Source organism: Pelophylax lessonae (assembly GCF_965119305.1).
Source record: "Pelophylax lessonae genome assembly, chromosome: 11".
Taxonomy (NCBI): Eukaryota; Metazoa; Chordata; class Amphibia; order Anura; family Ranidae; genus Pelophylax; species Pelophylax lessonae.
In genome coordinates, this window is record NC_138778.1 from 180,233,740 (window position 1) to 180,259,127 (window position 25,388).

The window sequence follows — 25,388 nt, forward strand, 5'->3', positions numbered from 1 at the left end:
ATAATTAAAGAGATTAAAGTGCAAGGTGCACAAAAAATTCAATCATAAATTCAGGTGCAATAGAAGAGTGAGATCAAGCTTCAAATCACAGCCAAGTGGATGTGCGCAGGTGAGCTAGCAATCCGACGTTAAGTGAAATGGCCGCTCACCTCCATAACACTCAAAAAGAGCGTTTTAAGATGTAATATCAACTCTTCTCAGACATCTCAATCTTCAGCAATATACTTGTTGTGTCTCCAATGGTTATGACTTAATATCTCAGGAAGAAATCAACTGGTCCCAGCTTAGGTATTTGCCAATCTCCCTTGATCCGTCTATCAGGTGCTCCAACAAGAGAAGCTCTCATGGTGCAGTATATCGGTATATATTTATTAAATGCAAGATATAGGACACTTACTAGAAAGCAGTAAACACAGCGCAGTAAACCTCCAAAGCAACCGCCGATGCGGTGAGTTCCGATGCTTCCGGTCTCGGCCGAAGACCGGAAGTGACGTCAATACGGCTTGTCCCTGACGCGTTGCGCTACAACACACGTAGCCTTTTCAAAGGGGTCAATAACACATACCTAAGTCCTGTATTAATTCAGCGCTGTGCCTGGTTTAAGTTCTTCTCTCCCCTCTCCATGCTCTTACAAGCTTGACTGAAAGCAGCAGGGGCCATTGGCAGTCAAATCAAGAGAGGAGGGAGCAGGGGCGGGGTCATGTTGCGCTGTGTGTGTCTATAGATGCACACATCATTGCTCGGGATTGAGCCCACATGAGTGCCCCCATAGTATGAGGCTAGCTATGAGAGCACTCGGAAGGGAGGAAGAGGCGAGAGTGCCTGCAGTGGACACCAAAAAAGAAGGTTGGTGGTCGCTATGTTTAAAACCATTGTACAGAGCAGGTAAGTATAACACATTTGTTTGTTTGTTTGTTTTTTTTTTTTTTTTTTAAGAAGTCTTTACCATAATTTTAAAGGTAGAGATAGCAGCCAATTCGATTATTTCACTTGTTTCCAGAACACAGATTAAAAGCCTAAATATAACTGTTTAAGAGCAGGAACCCCCATTTGCCATTCTTTTATTTTTAAGATATAAACCTTGTGTTCACAAGAAGCAAGTCATTTCTGATGATGGTTTTTGGGTACACTATCTTAGGAGCAATTGTATTCATATGTTTTTCCATAGTTAATCGTGGGAGCACCAGAGCAGACCCTGCGTTCTCTTCATCTCCAGAAGGATATCTCTTCCTACACTTACACCCGCAGCTTGGCCGGAGTCAAGGTGAGTTCTGTTCTTTTTAAATGAAATATTGCCAATTAATCTTGAACCTCCATAATTCTTTGTAGCACGGTCCTGCAAATGTTCCTTATGGGTTTTCACATATGTAGTCTCCCTTTTTCTTGTTGCAAATAAATAAGAGAGTGAGATCCCCTTGTAATGGTAGTAGCTGGGAACACAGTTGGGGAAGCGTCACTGCTGCCCAATGAAGACTTATGTAGTTTCACATCATCTGTTCAGTTATGGAGTACTACATTTTAAATAGATGGATTCCCTTTAAATGGAACTGAACTCTGGGATTATGTCACTTTCTTTACGCACCCCACAAGGTTCTATTATGTAACCTGCTGTAAAAAGTTTACAGATACTGTCCTACCAGCACTCCTGACATAGTCCAACTGCAGCTGCTGGAATGGAAACCATGTCACGTGTCGGCTGTCACCCAATCAACAACCCTGACTGCAAATATTTTCAGCTTATTGACAAGCAATAACATAAAGTGCAACAAAAAGTCATAAACTTCATCCCTCTCTATTCTTCGAAATAACGATTGTATCGCACGGCTTGGGTAACGCAGGAAAGTGCGTTCCTATAGCCTAGTAAAGTAGTGTAGTTACCTCCTATAGCCTAGTAAAGTAGTGTAGTTACCAATATTAGTATTGTAACTAGTTACGTTACTTCGTTACCAAACAAAGTAATGTAGTTACTGTAATCCGTTATTTTGTAACTCGTTACCCCCAACACTGCACTGTACATGCTAGGTGAGGTGCTATTAGAATTTAGGTCCAAGTTAAGTCTCATATTTATATTCTATTTTAATCTGATCCTTTCATTGTTTCTCATCCAGTCTAATATTAATGATGCAGCTGAGTTCAAAGAGGTTTCAGAGGCGATGAAAGTGATTGGATTTAAACCAGAGGAGCTCCACACTGTCCATAAAATCTTGGCTACTATTCTACATCTGGTGAGTAGGTGTGAAATATGCAGCATGGCCATTGACCTGGTAAAATGGGGTCATAGCACAGACAATCCTGTGTTTTCCACTTTCACTAGCTGTTAGCAGTGGTATTTTAGGGCAGACTTTGCCCAAGAAGCTTGGCAGCCCTCACCCTCAGCTGTGTAAATACCCATACCTAGTGCAGTAAAAAATATGATGTGCTGGTATTCTCTCTGGGCCAAAACATGTACGCTGATTTGTTGTAAGACGTAAAACATCAGACATTCTAGAGCTGTATGTCTGCCTGTCTGGCTCTCATATTATTCATCCAAGCAGGTTAGAATTTCACAGAAGCTTGTCAAGTCTAGGCTGCCCTTTACCGTCATCCTGAACAAGAATTGTTTAGGAACTCGAAGCTTAAAGGGGAACTGATCTCTGGAAAATGTGCCCACAAAAAGCCTTTGGTAACCTGGTATCTCCACTGCTGAGCCTTTCCCCAGTACTGACTTACCAAGTATAGTCCCCTAATGTGTCTGTGGAGGCAGCCATCTTACGCAAGGCAAGGCGAGGCTTCTTCATGCTGGAGCAACCCCCTGATGACTGGTGATCTGATAACTTCTAATGATCAACTACTAACAGGAGAGGTTCAGAAAACACAGATCTGCAAAATGCTTGAAGCAAAAGCACGGAGATCCTTGCACTGCAGGTCCTCAGGTACAGCTTTCTCTCCAGCAAGGAGAACGATGAACAGTACAGTAAAACATCACCAAAAATGACTTACTCCAAATCTCTTGATACTGGCAGTCAGAGAAAGCAGTACCTTCAGGGTACTTTGTAGGCACAGTTAACTAGATGTTTCCTATAAACAAATCCTAACTTTTCAAGTTCAGGCCCTTGTTAAACTCTAAACTCAAAGTATTAGTTTTGCACCAAAATATATGTGCATTATATACGAGTTAGCAAGAAATCTGAAACATCCAACCTGTTCATATAAATTCTGTTCGTCCAAAAGAATGCAAAACAAAAGTCCAATTTACTGCAAATTGTTAACTTTGTTTAGTAAGAAGACAAGCAAAGCAAATGTGAGACAGCTGCCAATTTATTCTTACAATTAACAGTCCGAGCAGTCAGAAAACCTTAGTAATAGAGCGAAGATTCACTTCAATCATCCAGTCATGAAAAGCAAATTCTTGTTTGTTTCCTTTGTGCATGATTAAATATACAAAGTGTAGAAAAAGTGTAGACTGCTAACATTTTTAAGAGTTTAAGTCTCGGTTCACACTAGGTCGCTCCGACTTAGGGGGCGACCTGTGAAGTCGCGTGCAGCACGACTTGCACGGACTTCATAAAATGAATGTCTATGCAAGTCGCCTCCAGGTCGCCCCCCGAAGTAGTACAGGACCCTTTTTCTATGTCAGAGCGACTTGTGTCACTCCTATTAGAACGGCTCCTGTACCGCACAATGGGAGCGTGACGGACCGCGGCTTGTCAGGCTGACAAGTCGCGGTCCAAGTCGGACTAGTGTGAATGCGGTCTAAATGTTTAACTCCTTTAGTAAATCAGCCTCTTTGGGCTGCTGAATGAGGGTTTCTTCCATGTACTCCTGACAGCCCTTTTCTCATATGACCGCTTTTTGAGTCGGGAGAAAGGCAGCCATGACAAAAGATTTAGTCATTCTTTAAGTAAAGAATACATACAGTAGTCCCACACGCAGGCAGGAGATATTACCAAAGTCAACATACAGAAAAGGCACACATTGTAGATATCACAGAGTTCCATCACTCAAATCAGGATACCGGTCAGTAGTAAACATCAGTTTAATATGTATGTGCTCCAAGCCTATGAGTGGGACTCTCAAAAGCTAGATCAGGATATTCCCCTATTTCAAAGGAAGTAAGTAATATCAGGGAGATGATTATGATAAATCACAATCTATGTCATGTGAAGGGGTGCTGTTTTGTTACCAAGTAGGGGAGAAGAAAGAAAAAGAGAAGAACCAAGGCCCATCCGAACGCCAAACCCAACCACCACCATTCAGTTATGAAGGAGGAGTTCGTAGATAATGGATCCAGGGGTCTCAAACTTTGAGGAGGTACAGTGGATATAAAAAGTCGACACACCCCTGTTAAAATATCAGGTTTCTGTGATGTAAAAAAATTAGACAAAGATAAATCATTTCAAAAAATTTTCCATCTTTTATTTTGACCTTTAAACTGTACAACTCGATTGAAAAACAAACTGAAATGTTTTAGGGGGGGAAGTAAAAATAAAAAAACTAAAATAATGTGGTTGCATATGTGTGCACGCCCTCTTATAACTGGGGATGTAGCTGTGTTCAGAATTAGGCAATCAGATTCAAACTCATGTTAAGTAGGAGTCAGTACACACCTGCCATCATTTTAAAGTGCCTCTGATTAACCCCAAATAAAGTTCAGCTGTTCTAGTAGGTCTTTGCTGACATTTTCTTAGTCGCATCCTACAGCAAAAGCTATGGTCCACAGAGAGCTTCCAAAGCATCAGAGGGATCTCATTGTTAAACGGAATCAGTCAGGAGAAGGGTACAAAAGAAATTCCAAGACATTAGATATACCATGTAACACAGTAAAGACAGTCATCATCAAGTAAAGAAAATATGGCACACCAGTGACATTACCAAGAACTGGATGTCCCTCCAAAATTGATGAAAAGAATAGAAGAAAACTGGTCAGGGAGGCTGCCAAGAGACCTACAGCAACATTAAAGAAGCTGCAGGAATATCTGGAAAGTACTGGGTGTGTAGTACATGTGATGACAATCTCCCGTATTCTTCATATGTCTGGGCTATGGGGTAGAGTGGCAAGACTGAAGCCTTTTCTTACGAAGAAAAACATCCAGGCCCAGCTACATTTTGAAAAAAACACATCTGAAGTCTCCCAAAAGCATGTGGAAAAATGTGTTATGGTCTGATGAAACCAAGGTTGAACTTTTTGGCCATAATTCCAAAAGGTATGTTTGGCGCAAAAACAACACCGCACATCACCAAAAGAACACCATACCCACAGTGAAGCATGGTGGTGGCAGCATCAGGCTTTGGGGCTGTTTTTCTTCAGCTGGAACAGAAGCCTTAGTCAAGGTAAAGGGAATTATGAACAGTTCCGAATACCAGTCAATATTGGCACAAATCCTTCATGTTTCTGCTAGAAAGCTGAACATGAAAAGGAACTTCGTCTTTCAGCATGACAACAACCCAAAGCATACATCCAAATCAACAAAGGAATGGCTTCACCAGATGAAGATTAAAGTGGAACTTCACTCTCTCAATCAACATGGACTATTTTTAGTCCTTTTGCTGTTAGCATTAGTAAATACATAGGAAAGTATATCATATTTACTTGTTTTAATTTTTTTTTTTTTACAATTCTTTATGCTTCCTGGTTTCTATGCCTAGGCAAATGATGTCATACATCCCAGCAGTCTTCAGGAGGGAAAGGAGGGTTCTAAGCTCAGCCTATCTCTGAGCTAATGGCAAATGGATTCCAGGAAGTAAATGATACATGAATCATCTGCCCTTACTCAAGATGGTCACGGCCAGAAATGCCAGGGGGTGTTTTCGAAAAATTTTACTAAGCAAAATAATGCATGGAGACATGGATGGATTGGGGGGAGGGGGGTTTGCTTTAAATGTTAAAAAAATAATTAGCATTTTTGGTTTGTGGTGCTTAGATGCAGTGCAGTTCCACTTTAACGTTTTGGAATGGCCCAGCCAGAGCCCAGACCTGAATCAGATTTAAAATCTGTGAGGTGATCTGAAGAGAGCTGTGCACAGGAGATGCCCTCGAAACCTGACAGATTTTGAGTGTTTTTGCAAAGAAGAGTGGGCAAATATTGCCAAGTCAGGATGTGACATGCTGATAGACTCATACCCAAAAAGACTGCTGTAATAAAATCAAAAGGTGCTTCAACAAAGAACTAGTTTAAAGGTGTGCACACTTATTCAATCATATTATTTTAGTTTTTTATTTTTACTTCCCTTCACCTAAAAGATTTCAGTTTGTTGTTCCACTGAGTTGTACAATTCATTTCATCATTCTGAAATTATTTATCTTAGTCTCATTTTTTACATCACAAAAACCTGACATTTTAACGGGTGTGTAGACTTTTTATATCCACTGTATCTTGCAGGATGTTGACCATCTTTTCATTGATCATTATCCATGCCAATTTATTTTTCATCACCACCAGTCAACTGGCCTTTTCCAGGCTGTCGCTATTGTGAGTTAAGCTGCTAGGAACACCCATGTGGCCTTTTCAAGGTATAGGCAAATGCCTGTGGGTATAGAAGATGTAGCATGTGTCATGGTGCCTTAGTGATTCTCAGGCCTGATCAATATTGTTATAAAGAACATGGATTATTGTGATCTTTCAGCATAAGCTTCCTTTGTAGTTCTTGGGAATTGGTCTAATGACATCTCAGATCCACAAAGGAAACCAGTGATTGAAGGCTACCCTCTGCCATGTGGTAATCGCAGGTCTAAATGTGTTCCCACCATGTGTCATTGGCTGTGAGTCCCTCTCTGATCGATGTCTGAAAAAAAAAAGCCAAAAATATTTTACTAGTACTGGCCCAAGGAGCAAATGCCACCCCAGCCCTTCCTTGTCTTCAGTGTCTGTTATCAGCTCTGAGCTGAAACAAGAGAAAAGACAACCTGATGCTTCTTCTCTGGCAGTAAGGAAATGCAAGAAGAAATCAAATAGTACAAATACGGTAAAGAAGTATAGTATATGCCGGCGTATAAGACGACTTTTTAACCTTAAAAACATCCCCCAAAAATAGGAGGGTCGTCTTATATATAGTATAAAATGTGAGGACTACTTTACATGGCTCAAAAAGAACGTCCCTATTAATCTCTCAACCTGCTGGATGTGCGGTAATAATGTATGTACTGCAGCGGAATAAAAAAAAATGTGAGGACTTCTGTAGTTCACATGGCCCAAAATGAACGTCCCTATTAATCTCTCAACGCGTTCGATGTGTGGTAATACTGTATGTACCGTAGCTTCGGCTACATACAGTATACCGCCCTGAGCCAATCATGGTGAACAATGTATTCTATTAATAAATACAAAGCCTGCTCAGATTGGCCGAGTCAGAGAGAGTAACATCATCAGCCCGCCTCTCTGACTCTGCCAATCCGAGCAGGCTTTGTATTCAATAGAATACATTGCTTACCCTGATTGGCTCAGCGTAGTATGCTGTATGTAGCCGAAGCTATGGTACATACAGTATTACCACACACCAAGCGCGTTGAAAGATGAATAGGGATATTCGTTTTGGGCCATGTGAAGTACGGTAGTCCTCACATTTTTTTACTCCGCTACAGTACATACATTATTACCGCACATCCAGCGGGTTAAGAGATTATAAGGGATGTTATTTTGGCCCATGTAAAGCAGTCCTCACATTTTATACTCCGCTACGGTACATACATTTATTTTTGGGTTGCCTCGGAAGGGGGGTAGTCTTATAGGGCGAGTATAGTCCCAAACCTATTTTTTAACTTGAAAATTTGGGGGTCGTCTTATACGCCCAGTCGTCTTATATGGCGGCAAATATGGTACTAATTTTAGTAACAGTTTAAGCGTGCAGATTCAGATGATTAGAAATACTTACTGGTAACTGTTTCTCTTTGCATGGTGACATTTTTACTTTGCACAGTATGCTGCTCATGCCAACTTGTTCTTGTGTTCTCACAAGAACATCTTGTGGGACCCAATATGTTTTGTACTGATCACTGTTAATGCTAATGCTCAACATAGGTGTTTACTTTTTTGAAAGTGATGCAATGAAAAAATAAACATGGCAGAAACCAACTGATAGTGCTTATTCATTATTAACACTGAAAAAGTCTCTAAAGACTGGTATGTATTCTCCTCTGGCACTATTGACCCCTCTCTCTCTCTCTCTTCCAGGGTAATTTGAAGTTTACTGTGGATGGAGATACCCCCATCATTGAGAATGGTAAAGTTGTCTCCGTAGTAGCGGACCTGCTGGGCTCAAAAGCTGAACTTCTGGAGAAGGCTTTGCTCTTCAGGACAGTGGCCACCGGCAGAGATGTTATTGACAAGCAGCACACCGAGCAGGAGGCCAGTTATGGCCGAGATGCATTTGCCAAGGTGCCGAGTAGCTTACTGAATTCTAAAAATTTATAGAATGAGTTGTTGATGTGGCTTTGAGCTGAACAAAGAAGATTTGTTGTAGGGATGATTGGCTGTAACTCTTTCTCTCATCTCACAGGCCATCTATGAACGCCTGTTCTGCTGGATTGTCAATCGTATCAACGATGTGATTGATGTGAAAAAACAAGATGCGGCTCTTCACGGGAAAAACACAGTGATTGGTGTGCTGGACATCTACGGATTTGAGATTTTTGACAATAACAGGTGAGGTGTCTTTCTGATGCAGAGCTTGCAGAAGGTTTGTAGTTTAAGTGATACCATTTATTGGCTAACCTACAAGGGACCCTGTCAGCACAGGGTCACCTAAATGTAAAACATACCTGCAAAATAATGATTACTTATACTTCCCTTTCTGGCAGCCCATTTCTTGAAATCTGACTCTTTACTGCCAACTGTCCTCTGCAAGTATTACATAACCTGACCCCCAACCCCCCCCCACACACACACACACACACACACCTCTGTCGGATTCCCCGGACTGCTTCTATGTCACTATAGGACGTATAAGCCGGTGGGAGAAACCATAGTGAGCAGCAAGGAAAGTGGGTATTCCACCCATCCAACCAGTTAAATACTTGCAGAGAATGGTGAGCAGTGAAATAGCAGCTTTTCAAGAAACAGGCTGCTGGAAAGTTAAGTATAAATGAATCTCTCCAGCCAGATTCCACTCAAAAGAACAAGGAGATAGGAGTAGTGCAGAGCAGGGCCATCTTACCGGGCACGCTGGGAAGTTGCCCAGGGACCCCTCTTGCATGGGGTGCCCCACCTGCCCAGCGACCCAGCCCCAGCCAAGCATTAGTCCCGATTCCCGTGTGCATCCCGCCGCCAAACTTAGCCGGTGTCGAGTCTGACTCCCATCTGTGTGTGTGTTCACCGGACCCAGCCGCTGAACTTGGAAGCTGTTATTAGCCTGGCCCTGCTGTACCAATAAATATTGCCTTATCGATCATTTTTATTCTTGTGGGTGATTGTGTAGGCAGGGCCTCAGTGCACTGCATTGCCCGGGACCCTTTAATGCTCTTAAGATGGCACTGGTGCAGAGAGCATAGTGTAGTAAGATATGTTAAACCACTTTAATTAAAAATAAATATTGAACTTAGGGGTGTGCCCTGACGACATCATCATGTGACAAAACGTGTAAGGAGGAAATTAATCCCACAAGCGCTTATGGCTACTCCTAAAAGTGATACTAAGCACATACTGTTTATTAAAATTGTCTCTTCCATTTATGTATGTGGATGATGGCACTGTACATATTTTAATAAAAAAAAAAACATCTTTTACCTAATTGATATACAGCTATCACATGTTCCAGCTCTTTCCCAGCTTGTCTGCAGGGAAACATAAGCAGGAAGAGCTTCTAGTCCTCTGCTGCTGGTCACATGTTAAAAAAAAAACAGCCTTTGGAATACAGAGTAAAAATAAATAATAGTGACCTGTTTTAAATTGTCATACAAATATATATCAAACTTTTACTATGTTTTTGCAATAACATGGTGTGGGTGGATTTCTGTCCGTCACAGACTGTCATGCCCCTCCAGCCTGTGTCTTAGAATAGGAGGGAGGTGAAACCACCAATAATCTACATGTTATATTCCACCCTCATTGTATTTAGCTGGTTAGTGGCCATGGAGGAGGAGGGAGGGAGTGGGCTGTCATTTACCATTGTGTATACGCCCACATGTGTGACTGTGTGGTCACAAGGGCTGCTCAGATGTGATAGGCAGGAAATGCTCAGCATAGAAACTCACTGAAAACTGAGCATGTGCAGAGCTGCCACCACAGCTGCAAAATCCCTAGCTACACTGGGGACATGAACAGTAGGTGTAGATAGAGAGCAGGAGGATCAACCAGGATTTTTTCAGAATACAAAAAATAAATCTCATAGTGACTGAGTGAGTATAAACAGCATGTAATACACCATTTATTGATATTTTTTTATGATGTTTGGTGTGTATTTCTAGAGAGTTTTTCTTTTTTCTTGGGAGAATGCAAGTGTTTAGCACAGGGCCAATCAGCACTGTCCAGACAGAGGGTCAGGGGAGAATGAAAACTCCTCCTACAAGCTTTACTCCGAACTGATAGAAGTTGCTATATACTGCTGATGAGAAAAGGTATTTAGCAGTTAATATTTACTTAAATAATTGCATTTCCATGTTCTGTGTACTGTGGGAGATCAGATATAGTGACTGCAGGCTCCTCAGTTTAGTAACCCTTTAAGTCCTTGAATTTTAACAAATGTAAAAAAATAAGCACCTGTCAAATGATAATCCACGTATTTCTTGACCGTGCCAACTTCTCATTTTCTTTCACTTGCTGTCCCGCCGTAGAAAAGTGATGACATCTGATTGATTTCTGGGAATAGCATAGCCATTTCTTTCTTCCTGTTGTCATAAAATAACCCGTACCAAAACAAGGTATTTGCAGTCTTCAGTTGGAATTATCACTTTCTGATTACAGTACTTTTCCCAACTCTTTCAGCTTTGAGCAGTTCTGCATTAATTACTGTAATGAAAAACTACAGCAGCTGTTCATCCAGCTCGTTCTGACGCAGGAGCAGGAAGAATATAAGAGAGAAGGGATTCCCTGGAAACATGTGAGTATCTGGAGAATGTAGTCCATGAAGCTGCTGTGATGTCATCTTTCATGTCCCATTGACTCGCTTCATTCCACTGTGATGACAAACTTGTGAAATGGCTTATCAGCGTGATAACATTTCCCTCTCTGCACTCTCTTACAGATAGATTATTTCAACAACCAGATCATTGTGGACCTGGTAGAGCAGCAACATCGTGGGATCATCTCCTTGTTGGATGACGCTTGTATGAACGTAGGGAAAGTGACAGATGCTATGTTCCTGGATGCACTAAATAAGCAACTGGGAAAGCATGCCCACTACACCAGCAGGAAGGTAAGGAAGCATGCTCACTACTCCAGCAGGAAAGGTAAAGGGGGTGCGGGGGGGGGGGGGGGTTAGTTACTCTTCCAGGCTTCTCTAGTTTAATTTTTTTCCAATAAAATATGGACCATAACACCATCACAACCCAGTGCTCGCATAGACAAAGCGTGCATGGCCAAGTATAGTGTGCTAATCATAGAAGAGAACACGCTCATTGCTGGACATGCCCATAGGTCTGCAATATGTAACGAAGGCTATACTTCTTGATTCAGTCACTCAGGTAAACTATAAAAATCCTCAGTATGCTATTCTCCTTAAAGGCATAATACACCTTTTAAATAAATAATAAATACACCCACATTGATAAATGAAAAGAAATGTTTGTTTATTAATTTTTTGCCATCAGGCCTGCAGAGCATTGCAACAGCGATCAGTTTGTCGCAGGTACAATGCACAGGCTTCTGCATTGTGTACATCCCAGTACAGATTTACTGACCTACTATTATGGGGCTGGAGTAAGTAAACAAGGGGGGCGCCTCTGCACTTGTGCTCTTTTGAGATTTGGGACTTGTAGATGTTCCATTTACAGATATGCCCGCTCTGCTGTGCCAAAATCAGACACAGACAAAGCAACCTACAGTGTAGGTAAGTGGATAGGCGGGTGGTGTGGGGGGTTAGGGAATGTGACTTTGTTTTATGTTGCATCCTATATATAGATGAAATATGGTCCTTAAGGTGAACCAAACCTATAAAACAGACAATTCAGGGTAAATTCAGGAGTCTTTTAAAGCTACCCAACTTTATCTTTACCTTTCCAGTGTTCCACAGCTGAATCTGGTGCTTCTGTGTATGGGGGAGCAAATTACCTCTTCCCTAATGCAGCTTTCGGGCCTAGTGGCCAATCTCCATGCCTGAAAACTGTCACAATGACATAATCAACCCTTTGTATGCTCTGATAACATCCAACACGACCTTACACAGGGTTAGGATTGCGGAGTAATGGAGCAGCTGGGAAGTGCATAAGTGAATGGGGGGGGTTATAGAGAATCTGTCACTTTACCTGAATGGGCAACATTATGAAGTCTCTTTTAAAGCAGAACTAAACCCTCCTATTCTTTACAGCCAAGAAAGCTGCCATCTTAGCCTCTGCAGTTGCCATGATGCTGCACATGTGATCAGTTTTGACTGCAACCATTTAATGTCTTGACAGATTGGTTAAGAGTAGTGATCGACCGATATCGTTTTTTCGTTACTGATACTGATATTTTGCAGATCGCATATCGGTATTGGCCGATATTTTCACAAATTACCCAAAAAAACACAAATTTCGACACAAATCTCTTAACAAACATGTTAATCTTTATTTATTAATATTTTTAACATTAAGTGCTCGTTCTTCACACCTTAACTGCATAACAACTGATAGGAAAACTTAAATTGCAAGGAGTTGGACATTAGCATTTCACATCATCTGATTGTGCATTATGTATAATAAAGTGCTGCAGTAGTGGACTCACTCACTGCAATATAAAAATTTTAATTCACTACTGCAGTTCAGTCAGCGCAAAACTGCTAGGAAAAAAACTAGGCAACAACAGCTACACAATAAAATACACATACACACTGCACAACTGCTATAAAAAGAGCAAGGCAACAGCTACACATGTCACAGTGGATTGGACTGGAGTCCGTGGAGGACTATCCTGCACTGCAGTATGGCACTCACTGCAGTCAGTGCAATACTGCTAGAAGAGAAAAGCAAGGTAACAGCTACACAATGGATTGGACTGTGTACTACCGCTACAGTAGGGCACTCACTCATTGGAATAATTTTAAATCACTACTGCACTACTGCAGCAGTAGTCCACTGGCACTGACTCCAATCCACTGTCTGTCTATATTTTTTTCTATCACTTTTGCACTGATTGCAGCGCAGTCAGTGCAAAACTGTTAGAAAATAATAGAAACAAGCTAGACAGTGGATTGGACAGACTCAGTGGACTGGTGGACAGACACTACACTAGAGACTAGCTACACTTTCAAATCAATACTCCCAGTTAAGTAGAACAATATTATAGTGCAGAAAGCATAAAATTTCAGCATGTTCACCAGTTAAACAGCTTCTTTACTTTTCGTAAATTGCTGGCACTTCACTAAAAACACGCTCACTTGGTACGGAGGAAGGAGGAGCAGAAAGGTATCTTCTAGCATGAGAAGCAAGTCTTTTGTAGTGTGCCTCATTTTCTTTCCACCACTGAAGAGGATCACTTTTTCTGTCAATTACTGATTCCTTCAAATAGAGATGAAGTTCATCATCCAGGCTCATTATTGCCGATTCTGATGAATCCTCTGCATAAGGCCCCAATAAAACGCTGAACATTGCATCTATTTGACCACAATGAATTTTCTCTTCTGTCCGTTGTCTTTTGGGACATTTCTTCTCCTGCATCCTGCTCTTCCACATCAGAAACCTTCTCTTCTTGTCCTTGACTTTTCTTTTCGTCAGGAGGAACCTCCTGCACCTTCTGTTGATATCTTCTGTCAGCCATTGCTTTGCCTTGGCCAATACATCATCAGAAGAGAAAGGATGGTTCTTGTATCGAGGATCCAAAAGACATGAAAGCACAACAGTTTTATTCTCCTCATGCTTCTAAAACCTTTTGGCGAGGCTGTCCCTCATGGCCTGCCTACATGCTTTGATGCCAGGTGTGTTGGGTCCTTCATTCTGTTGAAGAAGCATCTTCAGGACTCTCACACATGGGATCACAGAGGAAACAGATGAGTTGTAATGACTCACCTCCAGTGTCACTTCCTCAATGGGTACGAGCGTCTCTATAATGTTGCCTACTACTGTATGTCCCACTGATCTGCAGTAGGGCAAGAATGTCCTCCAAGTCCATATTCACCAGAATATATAGTGAGAGCTAGCTTTTGCTCCAGCATCCTCTGTAACATGTGTAGCGTTGAGTTCCATCATGTTGGAACAGCCTGTATCAGGTGGTTTTTGGGTAGGCCAAGGTCTTCCTGAATACACCCCAGTCGCTGCTTGGCAAGAACAGAATGGTGGAAATGGCCTGCGCACTTCTTCAGCATGGTAATAATGTCCAGCAAAGCTTTCGGGTGTGACAGACCATCATTTAGCACCAGTTGGAGGGTGTGTGCATGCAACTGAGGTTTGACACTTCAGCAAGTCTCATAGCTTTAACCATGTTTGCTCCACTGTCTCGCAGCACAAGCATCACTCAGTCTTTGCTGATTCCCCATTCTTCTAGCATGCCTAGAAACATTTCTTTAATGTACTCCCCTGTGTGGGATCCTTGCATCACTTTTGTATTCAACACCAAATGCCTTCTTGTCCATCCCCTGTCAATGTAGTGGCATGTAAAACTCATTAGTGATTCTGTTTGTCCTGACCAGCAGTCCGTCGTGAATGAGAGTGAGTTGCCAGCATTCTCTGGTTGCAGCATGGTCTTAACTTTGTCAATGACCTTTTGGAGAATCTTTTGCAGCATTTCAGTTCGATAAAACTTGTCACTCTTCAGTGTGTATCTTGGCTCAACTATGGACCTCAACCGCTTAAATCCAGAGTCGGACACTATTGTAAATGGCTGGTTATCAGTGACCATCATCTCTGTGATTACTCTGTCCAGCAGTTGTGATCTTCCATCAGATTTTTGCCCCCTGGTTTTTTTCTGAAACATATCTGTTATTTGTTGCCTGGGATAGGGATGTTTCACCTTGTGATTAATTTTGTTTTTTCTGTCCTGCATGATACAATTCAAGATGATGAACTCTTAGATGGGCCCAAAGATTAGACGTATTTTTGGTTTTTGCAATTATTGATCCCATGCTCACATTGTTTTTGCATGTTTTACATAGTGCTACTGATTTTCCTGGCGCTGGAGAAGAGAAATACTCCCAGACCACACTTTTAATTTTTCTATCTCCATCCATCTCCATTGAAACAAGAAAGAGTCACTCAGAGTCAGACACTAATATTGGCTTACACAAAATGGCTGTCAGGCACCGTGTGGTGGGTGGCTGGCTGGCACCCTGTGGTGGCTGGCACCCTGTTGTGGTAGGTGGCTGTCTGGCTAGTAGGCACTGTGTGGTGGCTGGGTGGCTGGCTGGCACCCTGTGGTGGCTGGCACCCTGTTGTGATGGGTGGCTGTCTGGCTGGCAGGCACCGTGTGGTAGGTGGGTGGCTGGCTGGCACCCTGTGGTGACTGGCATCCTGTTGTGGTGGGTGGCTGTCTGGCTGGCAGGCACCCTGTGGTGGCTGGCACCCTGTGGTGACTGGCATCCTGTTGTGGTGGGTGGCTGTCTGGCTGGCACCCTGTTGTGACTGGCACTCTGTTGTGGTGGGTGACTGTCTGGCTGGCAGGCACCGTGTGGTGGGTGGGTGGCTGGCTGGCTGGCACCCTGTGGTGGCTGGCACCCTGTTGTGGTGGGTGACTGTCTGGCTGGCAGGCACCGTGTGGTGGGTGGGTGGCTGGCACCCTGTGGTGGCTGGCACCCTGTTGTGGTGGGTGTCTGTCCGGCTGGTAGGCACCTTGTGGTGGGTGGGTGGCTGGCTGGCACCCTGTAGTGGCTGTCTGGCTGGCACCCTGTGTGGTGGCTGGCCTGGCATGTACAGGCCCAGGGCCTGTGGCTGGAGAGCTGGTACAGTCAGGAGTCAGACCGAGGAGGACTCAGGCAGGGCCTGTGGCTGGTTGGTTGGACTGCGTGGGACTGGGTTGCTGGCTGGCACCGGGCAGCTGTGGGTGGGTGGGTGTTTGGTCGCGGCGGCTGTGTTACAGAACAGAGAGATACAGAACATGTGTCAGAGTGTTTGTTGGTCACTGTTATCATTTATCACAGAACAGATAGAATACAGAACGTGTGTCAGACTGTTGGTCACTGGCACTGCACTCTTCTTCTTGTCTCGACTCTCCCGACCGACCATGCAGACTCCAGTGTGGCAGTGGCGGGTAAGACACTTTAGGAGGCAGAGGGAGGCGGCCTAAGAGAGGCGCGTGGCACAACATACGCAATGACGTCACGAAAATATCGGTAAATCAAAAGCCGATTCCGATATATCGGGGAAAGTCCATATCGGCCCTCGATATATATCGGCTATGCCGATAATCGGTCGATCTCTAGTTTAGAGCATAAGCAACTGTGACAGTTATCAGTCATGGCATGTCTTGAATGTAACGGTTTTGGGAAACCGTTAAATCAATTGGTTTAGTTCCACTTAAAAAATTAAACTGTTGGTAAAATGTATAAGCAGAGGTTACCTTCAATGAAAACCATATATCAAAGCCAGAAATTTAGACACCTAAAGCTACATGCAAATCAGAATTTTTACTTTAAAAGTTGATTTTACCCCTTCCCCACCAATTTTAAGCTGGGCATAGATGGCTCGAATCTCGGCCAGTTCAGCCGTGGAAGAAATTTTACCCCGGTTGAACAAGACCGATTCAAGTGAATAGTGGCATGGAGGCAATATCTGCATGCCCACAGTAAGCGATTGGTACCGACCACTCACTATGTTTATTCGAGATGGTGGGCCCCCCATTCACCATCCTGAAATAACCCCGTGTGCCCTCAGCAGCTGCTGGGGAATAGTAAAACTGGCAGCACTGCGGGGAAAGGCAGCAGGGAGCGCAGATACTAGAACCAATCCCCCTGCAGCGCAGCTGTAGGAAGAAAAGAAAAGTAGTAGCCGGCAGCATTGTACAAGTGTCAGCAATAAGGCAGTACTGTCGGCCCCCCAGCTTACCAGGTACCCAGCCCCCCCTTTTAAACTGATGAGGCCTGGGCCCAGTACAGGAGGGCTGGCTGTACTGCCTTATCAGCTGCCCTGGGTCAACCTATACCTATGGTAACCTTTACCTCTATGCCAATTGAATAACCCCTCTCCTGTGCAATGCCAAAGGGCTCCAATCTGCCTTTTCTCTTCTTTGTACTTGTATGTGCGGGCCCTTGCACACAGGTTTAGTGATGGCTCTGGTGCTATCAGTAGTAACTTTACAAATACATAACACTGATGAGAGGACATCTCAAAAGTAAAAATGTTATAGCACTTTACAAACACTAGTTACATTTTATGCATTCACAGGGTGTTTTTCATATATATTTGTGTGAATACATTGCTTTACACTGACACATTGCATTGTCTGCTTGTGATATGGATTGTCCAGTAGAGGGAGCCAGGTTCCCTATAGATCCTCACCGGAGCTGTGTACAGATCAAGCTTTCAATGATGATGTCATGTCTAGCCAATGGACATTGGACGCTGCTGTCGCCTGATTGAGGCGGTCTGCAGCCCTATTGGTATTCAGGGGTTTGAAGCATTAGGCTTTTAGCACCTAGCTGTGGAATGCTTGGGCTCTTTCTTCCTGTGAATTTGTCAATGACAGAATAGTTATGTGCTGATCATTCTATTCCCTGACCTGGGCCTTTTGCTATTAAGATTCTACACGTAATGCCTTTGCCCACAATAAAATGACACGATTTTATTCAACGGACACCAGGCTAGTCTTCAGCAATCTGCAGATCAGAGCATGCTGGGAATTGGTTTTCAACATAAACTGGAGGTCCGTATATTGCAAGGCTAAGCATAAATATTACAAAGTGAAAACAGAATTGCAGATTTAAATTTTTACCAAGGGCAGTCTGCAGACAAATCCAGCCCTAACCCTAACCATAGGAATGCCCACTCCTGGCACATACCTATTAAGACATTTTTATAATTTGCACAATCCCTCTCTAGAATCAGTCCACTGCTTGCATCAGATGAGGGCTTCTGGAAGGATTAATGAGACAGGATGCTGTGATATTTTCAGGAAGCTAATGCATAAACAGCACCCTGCTGGCCCTTCCCATCAGCCATGATCTGCCTCAAAGGTGTGTGCAGCGTATTGCATTAGGGTGTGTACCCCAAAGCTCAAACACACATGCCTTCCTCTGCAGCCTCAGCTGCACTGAACAGTGGTTGAACGGTATAGTGCACTGTGCTGAGCGGCTTCCTGTTCATTCACAAACTGAAGCCTAGTAAACACAGTTTACTATGCTTCACTTACGATTGAACACAATGAGGGAGTGTTAACTGTGTTCATTTAGAAAAGGAAGGGGCTGATTAATGACATATTGATTAGCCCCTTCACCCGCTCTCAATCCTGAAACATCACCCGCAGCAGCCGGGGGGGCTGGGTAGAAAGAGGAGGGAAGCCAGCAGCAATGTGGTGGGGGAATCGGCAGCACACAGATTAGGGTGTGCCGAGGCACACCTGCCACAACCTGTGCATGCCTATGATCTGCCTGCATTACATAGAGAAACACAGAGACCCAGCAACGACATCACTGGGTCTAAAATATGGTATGTAATGAAAACGGAAAGGCTTTTATTTAAAAATGTCATTATCATGTTGATAAGGAGGGAAGGGAGGACCCTTAGAAAGCAAAGTTTAAGCCGATTAAACTTCAGATTTAAATAATCTACTATTGATTCTGTTCCCTGCAGGTCACTCCAACAGATAAAGCTCTGGAATATGACCGAGATTTCCGAATCCGTCACTACGCTGGGGATGTAGTGTGAGTATCAGGAGGATGCCTGACTATGGTTAAGTTGTCAATCCTGGCGTCAGATTCTAATGTCTAATAACATGGCACAGTCCTATTCTCCAAAATGGCCAGTTTAATGAACTTTGATGGGTTCCACAGGTTCCATGTCTTGCTTCTCACCATTTTCTTTTCCCTGACAGTTACTCGGTGATGGGATTTATTGATAAGAACAAAGACACCTTGTTCCAGGACTTCAAGAGACTCATGTATAACAGGTGAGAAAAATCTATGCTATGTGTAATGCTGTGTGCATTGGCTGATGACTCTTCGATGCAAAATATTTTAGAGATCTCTACAGGAGAAGTGTAAAATGCTTCCATATCCGTACATATCCATGTCTCGCTTTATATTGATTTGCTTCCTGCTCTGTGGATTACCCCCTTTTGTGGAGTAGCCTATTACGTTTATTGGACTTGTCATTCCTTTGTCTGACCTGTTACAATCTATTGCATATTAAGCCGTGGCATCTTGGTTTTTCCTGTGGTAATGTGTATTTTGTCGCTGAAAATAAAGAGTTAAAAAAAACTTCAATATCCCAAACGCTAGAAAGGATCCAGCTTAAAAGAAAAATCTTATTGCCTTAGTCCCACAACCTTACAAACGTAGCTTCTTAAAACTCTCATTTGTACATTCGATCACTTGATGAATGACATTTGAAAGTACTTCAAAAGTCCTTTTACCATTGGATTTTGGAGTGAATGGACATTCCTGAAGGAAAACCACGTGTAGGCTGGGTTCACACTGGTGCGAACACATACATCGCTGGTGATTTACACCGTATTGCTGTGCAGATCACATGTGATGTCTGTGCAATGCGAATTCGGCCATACAAAATGTATGGCTGAAATTGCATTTGCACCAAAATGGTGCATGATCCTTTTCTTTGGTCCGCACTGGAATTGAATCGCATAGGTGTTCACACCCATGCAATCTGATTCCTGTACCATTGAAAAGGCGCACAATCTGAGAACCGATCTGGGGGTATCATTAACTTTCTATTGAAATCCGAATCGATTTGCAGAGGGTAGTGTGAACTACATGCGAGTGACATGCGATGCAAGAACCCGCACAAGAATCACGTGGGTTTCTGCATCGTATATGTGCGAATCGGGACTCAGTATTAGAAATTTTGTTCATTGGGGAAACATTTTCGTCCTGCTCCGATGAGTTTTCTCATTACGGTGGTTGAAAACAAACATTAGTTTGACTCCACTAACGATTACAAATTTGAGCAAAGTGCTTTTAAAATAAACCTTTCAAAGGAAATCTGCTAGTGTGTGGCCAGCTTCAGTCTATTTGACAAATGTACACATAAGGGGGGTTTAAAGGGGACATGATGAAAAGTTCTAGTTCCAGATACAAATGGGAATTTAATATGCACTTAGAGGCAGCCATATTTGCTGGTTTCATAAGCAGGCTTTGCTTCCAGCCGACCCTCTGATCTTACTATAAAGGCATTTATGATTTAAACAATAGATTCATAGTAGTAACATGCTGATGGGGATGGGCGAACAGTTCGGCCCGAGCATGAGTTTGGGCAGAATATCGGCTGTTCGCCCATTCGACGAACACCAAAATTATCGGGGCGTTCGACTGTTTGTTCGGCTCGCCAAATTACCACAATGCACTGCCCGCCGCACTGTGCACTGGATGCCCTGATTGGTTGAAGCAATGAAAGCTTTACCCAATCAGGGCACAGAGGACTGTCAGAGCCATGATTGGAGAAAGTAATGATAACTCTATCCAATCATGGCTCATTGCTCTTAGTCCCACCCCATACTATAAAAGTATTCTTTCAATAGCGGCTACTTGTAGTGTGATATCGGCGTGGACAGAGATAGAACAGGGCTCTGTACAGTGCTATTAGAGAGTTAGTGTGCTATTCTGATTCTAATGTCAGTGTAGAATATCAATTTAGTGTGAATCTAGTTCAGTCAGTGTGAGTGTAGTGACCACTCATTTTTGTTTTAGTGTCAGTTTTTTTTGTCAGGGCAGGTTTAATGCATTATAGTTTAGTGCAATTAAGTATATTTCTGTGCGTTCTTGCACGTTAGGTGGCGTTTAACACAGTATATATCAGTGCGTTACGTGCTGTTTAATGCAGGATATTTATGTGGGTTAGTGCACGTTTAACAAAGTATATTTCTGTGTCTTACTGCACATTTAACGCAGTATATTTCAGCACGTTAGGTGCCATTTAACGCAGTATATTTCTGTGCGTTACTGCACGTTTAACGCAGTATATTTCTGTGCATTAGTGCATGCTTAACACAATATATTTCAGTGCGTTTCTTGCCGTTTTAATGCAGTATAATTCTGTGCATTACTGCACATTTAATGCAGTATATTTCTGTGCATTAGTGCACGTTTAATGCAGTATATTTCAGTGCGCTACTGCACGTTTAACGCAGTATATTTCTGTGCGTTAGTGCAGTTTTACTACAGTATATTGTAGTGTGTCGGTGGAGTGTGTCTGTGTAGTGAGTACTCAGGTTAAAGTGCACCAAACACCACTTTCCATTGATTAAAGTGCATCCACGTACACGATTCCACATCTTTATCACATTTTGTTAATAAGCACCTTCCCATTATGTCGGGTAGGCAGACGTTCCCATGGCACTGTGAGGAGGCCAGCAGCATATGTGTCCACAGGCAAAGGTGGACATGGCCAGTCCTCAAGCAGGGCATCATTTCCTTTGTTTAGTGATGTTGCCCGTGCTATCCAGCCATTTCATGCAGAGGAGGTGGTGGACTGGCTTACTAAACCATCCTCTACCTCCTCATCCTCCGTCACCCAAGCAGAGACTAGTGCGCAGTCCATTGCAGCTGCCAGAGTGGCTAAATCTGCCTCCTTGTACACAGCTATTCTTTCCACAGCCCCAGCATCAGGCATTGAGGAGTCAGTTATTTGAACACAGCATCAGCCATTTTCTTCTTGACGATGTACAGCCATTACTTGATTCAGATGTTGGTTCTGAAGTTGAGGAAGGTAGGAACATGAGCCTACAGAGAGGGGAGAACACTGGTACACAAATTGGCAGTCATGTTCCCCCAGCCGCAGCGTATTGCCAAGTTGTCTCCAGTGGTAATGAGGATGGAGGAGATGATGATGTTGAGGTCACTGACGCGACTTGGGTGTTGGATAGAGCAGAGGAGGAAAGTGAGGGTGAGGAACAACCCCAACGAAGCAGCCATCATGGAAGAGTAGAGAGCAGCAACCCTTTTCTATGACATTGTGGAGCTGTTACCTCCCGTCACCCTTCTCATGGCTCAGCTGTCTGGGCCTTTTTTAGCACATATGCAGCCAATCGCACTGTTGCATTTTGCAAACTATGTCTCAAGCACATCAAGCGTGGCAAAAACTTCAGCCATTTGGATACCACATGCTTGACAAGGCATTTAACCTTCCACCACTCAGCCCATTGTCAAGAGCACCTGAAAGCCACACAAAAGGGACGCAATTCCGTTCCTTCTCCTTACTCACCTCAGTCTACCCCCGCTATACCTCATGACCTCTCAGCAGCCTCCACTGACAGGGATGATGGCATAGCGCAGGGCGTCCCAGGTCCTTGCAACACATCAACACATCTGCCAGTAGCACACCACCAGCTGTAGATTATAGTCGGCAAATTTCTCTGCCCCATCTGCTGCAGTGAAGAAAAAAAAAATACAGTCACTGCCAACCACATGCCCAGCATCTAAATGCAAGCTTGTCAAAGCTTCTGGCTTTACAACTTCTGCCTTTCCGTCTGGTGAATTCTGCCCCCTTCCATGAATTTGCAGAATGTGCTGTACCAAAATGGCAGGTTCCCAGTTGCTATTTTTTTTCACGTAAGGCCATTCCAGCTCTGTATCACGTGGAAGGCAATGTTGTGGCATTGTTGGGCAAGGCAGTCTGCAACAAAGTCCACGTTACTGCTGACACATGGTCCAGCAAGCATGGTCAGGGACACTATATTTTGTTCACAGCACACTGAGTAACTCTGCTTGTACTTCAGAAGGATGCAGGACAGGGCTCAGTGCTGCAGCTTGTTGTGCCGCCACGTTTCCATACAGCTAGTGGTGATGATGCAAGATTTGTCAGCTCTACCCCCTCCTCCTTCTCGTCCTTCATGCCGTTCTCTGCTGAATTGTCCTACGAACCACAAGTACCCCCTAAGCATTCAAGGGGCTATTCATTGAGTCAGACTAAAAGGTGCCATGCAGTGCTTCAGTTCAGGGGCTAAAGCCAGCCATACAAGTTAGGATTTCTCTCATTCGGCCCTGTGAGCTGAAAAAATGAAATCATTTGATTCTCCCATCCATACTAAACAGTTCTGCTGGCTGTTGTACTGACAGCTACAGCGGCTGCCTGAATACTTGAGCAGTGACTGCATCTGATTGGCTGCAGTCACTTGCGTCCAAGAATTTTCCACACTGCTCCTTAGATCTTCAGATCAGTTTTTTGAGGTGGGTTTCATCAAGGTCTTAACGTGGCTTCAACAGGAATTCGCTGCAATCCAAGCTGTGTATGGCAAGCATAACTCAGATTCCTTGGGAACTGCAGTGATGAGATGTCAATGCCAAGCTCCTGGCACCATACATATGGTCATCTTCCTCTTACTGCAGTAGGTGTCTCCCTATTTTTGTTGTATTTAATAAAGTGTAAAAAGAGAGGAATGGATACCAGCAAGAATAAAGACCCGTACGCACTTTAAGAAATTCGAATGAGAACTTTCATACGATTTTCGTATAGTGTGTGTGTGTACACAACTTTCTACAGCCGATTCTGACCTTCTGAATGAAAATTTCCAAAGGGACAAGCTCCAAAATTTTTTCTCGTACGGGAACAGAACAAACGATTTTTGCTTAATGTGTACCGTTTTCGTGCGATTTTTGTACAAGGAAAATCCGAAATGAAAGACTGCACATGATCAGAAATGATAACAAAAAAAAAAAGCCTTTGTCGTACGAGAATTTTCATACGAATTTTCATCCATCCATTCCAATTTACTGTGAAACAATGAGAAAAATCAGACGATCATTCGCCCGATTTTCTTATAGTGTGCACCCCACTTTAGACTCCCTGGCAGTGAATATTGTGTATGGGTGGGGCCAGGAACCCTGTTGCAGGGCACAAACAGAGGTTTGGTATTAATTCCATTTGAATTTATTCTGAACTGGGTGGAATTTCCTCAAGAATTATTCACATAGAAAACAAAAGTGAAATGGGCTCCATAATAGTTAAAAAGGGAGTAAGATCTATGGATGAGCTCAAATTCCACTATTAGATCCATTAAGCTGTCTGGGCAGCTGTTCCCTGCTCTTTGTAGAAAATGCAAGCAGAAGTTTCATGAATATTCATGATGTCTTCTACACGCCTTCTTCCAAGGAACAGTAAGGCATGGCCAAGTCTGTGTTTCCTGGAAACCCTGCCAGTGAGATGGAGGGAGGGGAGGATAGGACAGACCCAATCCAGCTCACTCCTGATTCAATATCTGCTGCATACTCCTGGTTCTATAGAGTACAGAATCTTCTGATACTGCACAAATAAAGTGGTTATGTAATCGTGTTATTATAGAACAGATGGTGACAGGGCTTCATCAGGATTTATTATAGACATCTAGTATTTATCATATTATTGTCATGTACACCTTAGCTGCTTCTGGGATATCAATGGTCATAAACTTTAGGCCACTATACCACGTGGCAGTGCGGTGGTCAGCAGGATTGCTTTGCAGCGATGATGTCCTAGTTTAGGTTTTCACCAGGGCCACTGGTGGCATAAAAACTCAAGAAGCTTCATGCTGTCAGTGTACTTGGATACTAAGCACAACAAAATAAAGAACAAAAAGTGCACCGCTACAAAATAAAATTACAAGAATTAAAAATTGCAACGGGGGGGGGGGGGCATGGCCAGGCTGGGCATGTGAGTGGAACAGCCTCAGAGAACTCCCTAATAATATCCTGCTACCGATTCTGACTCTGGCCATTGATCTGAGCAATATAGGTATAATTATTTTCAGCTCAGCCAGAGGATTCCATCGACATCACTCCTTACCATATCTGATATCTGAGCTATGGAGGCAAGGGAGAAGGGACAGCCCTGGAGATTCAACAAGCACTGCCCAAAGGAACAACACGGACTCTGAGAAGCACCAGGACACAGACAGCAAAGCGGGTAAGGGTCAAAAAAGGAGCCCCCAGAGAAGTATGCTCTACTATACACAAAAAATCAAAGAGGTGCAGGGGGAAGGAGCTAACCAATCCCAGTATATAGAGATAGAGCATGGGACTGAGCTTGGCACCATGTCTCTCCCTGACAGTGATCAGCAGACAGGCACTGCAGACATGATAGAGGGAGAAGTACAACCTACCCCAAGTCAAATCTTACAAGCTCTTACACAGCATTGCACTGCTTCAGTTAGATTAGGGAAAGAACAACTGATACTGAAGGCCACATCAGTGATCTTGAGGACAAAATACCT

General features: G+C 43.3%; 1 protein-coding gene across 1 annotated transcript in view; it reads left to right on the forward strand.

The window, feature by feature from the left end:
- MYO1D (myosin ID) overlaps nucleotides 1–25,388 on the forward strand; it is a 181,388-nt gene that overhangs the window by 109,319 nt on the left and 46,681 nt on the right. The window contains exons 6-13 of the mRNA XM_082271268.1: nucleotides 1,169–1,264; nucleotides 2,109–2,225; nucleotides 8,148–8,351; nucleotides 8,473–8,618; nucleotides 10,896–11,010; nucleotides 11,155–11,325; nucleotides 18,821–18,891; nucleotides 19,062–19,136. Of these exons, the coding sequence (XP_082127394.1) occupies nucleotides 1,169–1,264; nucleotides 2,109–2,225; nucleotides 8,148–8,351; nucleotides 8,473–8,618; nucleotides 10,896–11,010; nucleotides 11,155–11,325; nucleotides 18,821–18,891; nucleotides 19,062–19,136 (995 nt within the window). The remainder of the gene's footprint in view (nucleotides 1–1,168; nucleotides 1,265–2,108; nucleotides 2,226–8,147; nucleotides 8,352–8,472; nucleotides 8,619–10,895; nucleotides 11,011–11,154; nucleotides 11,326–18,820; nucleotides 18,892–19,061; nucleotides 19,137–25,388) is intronic.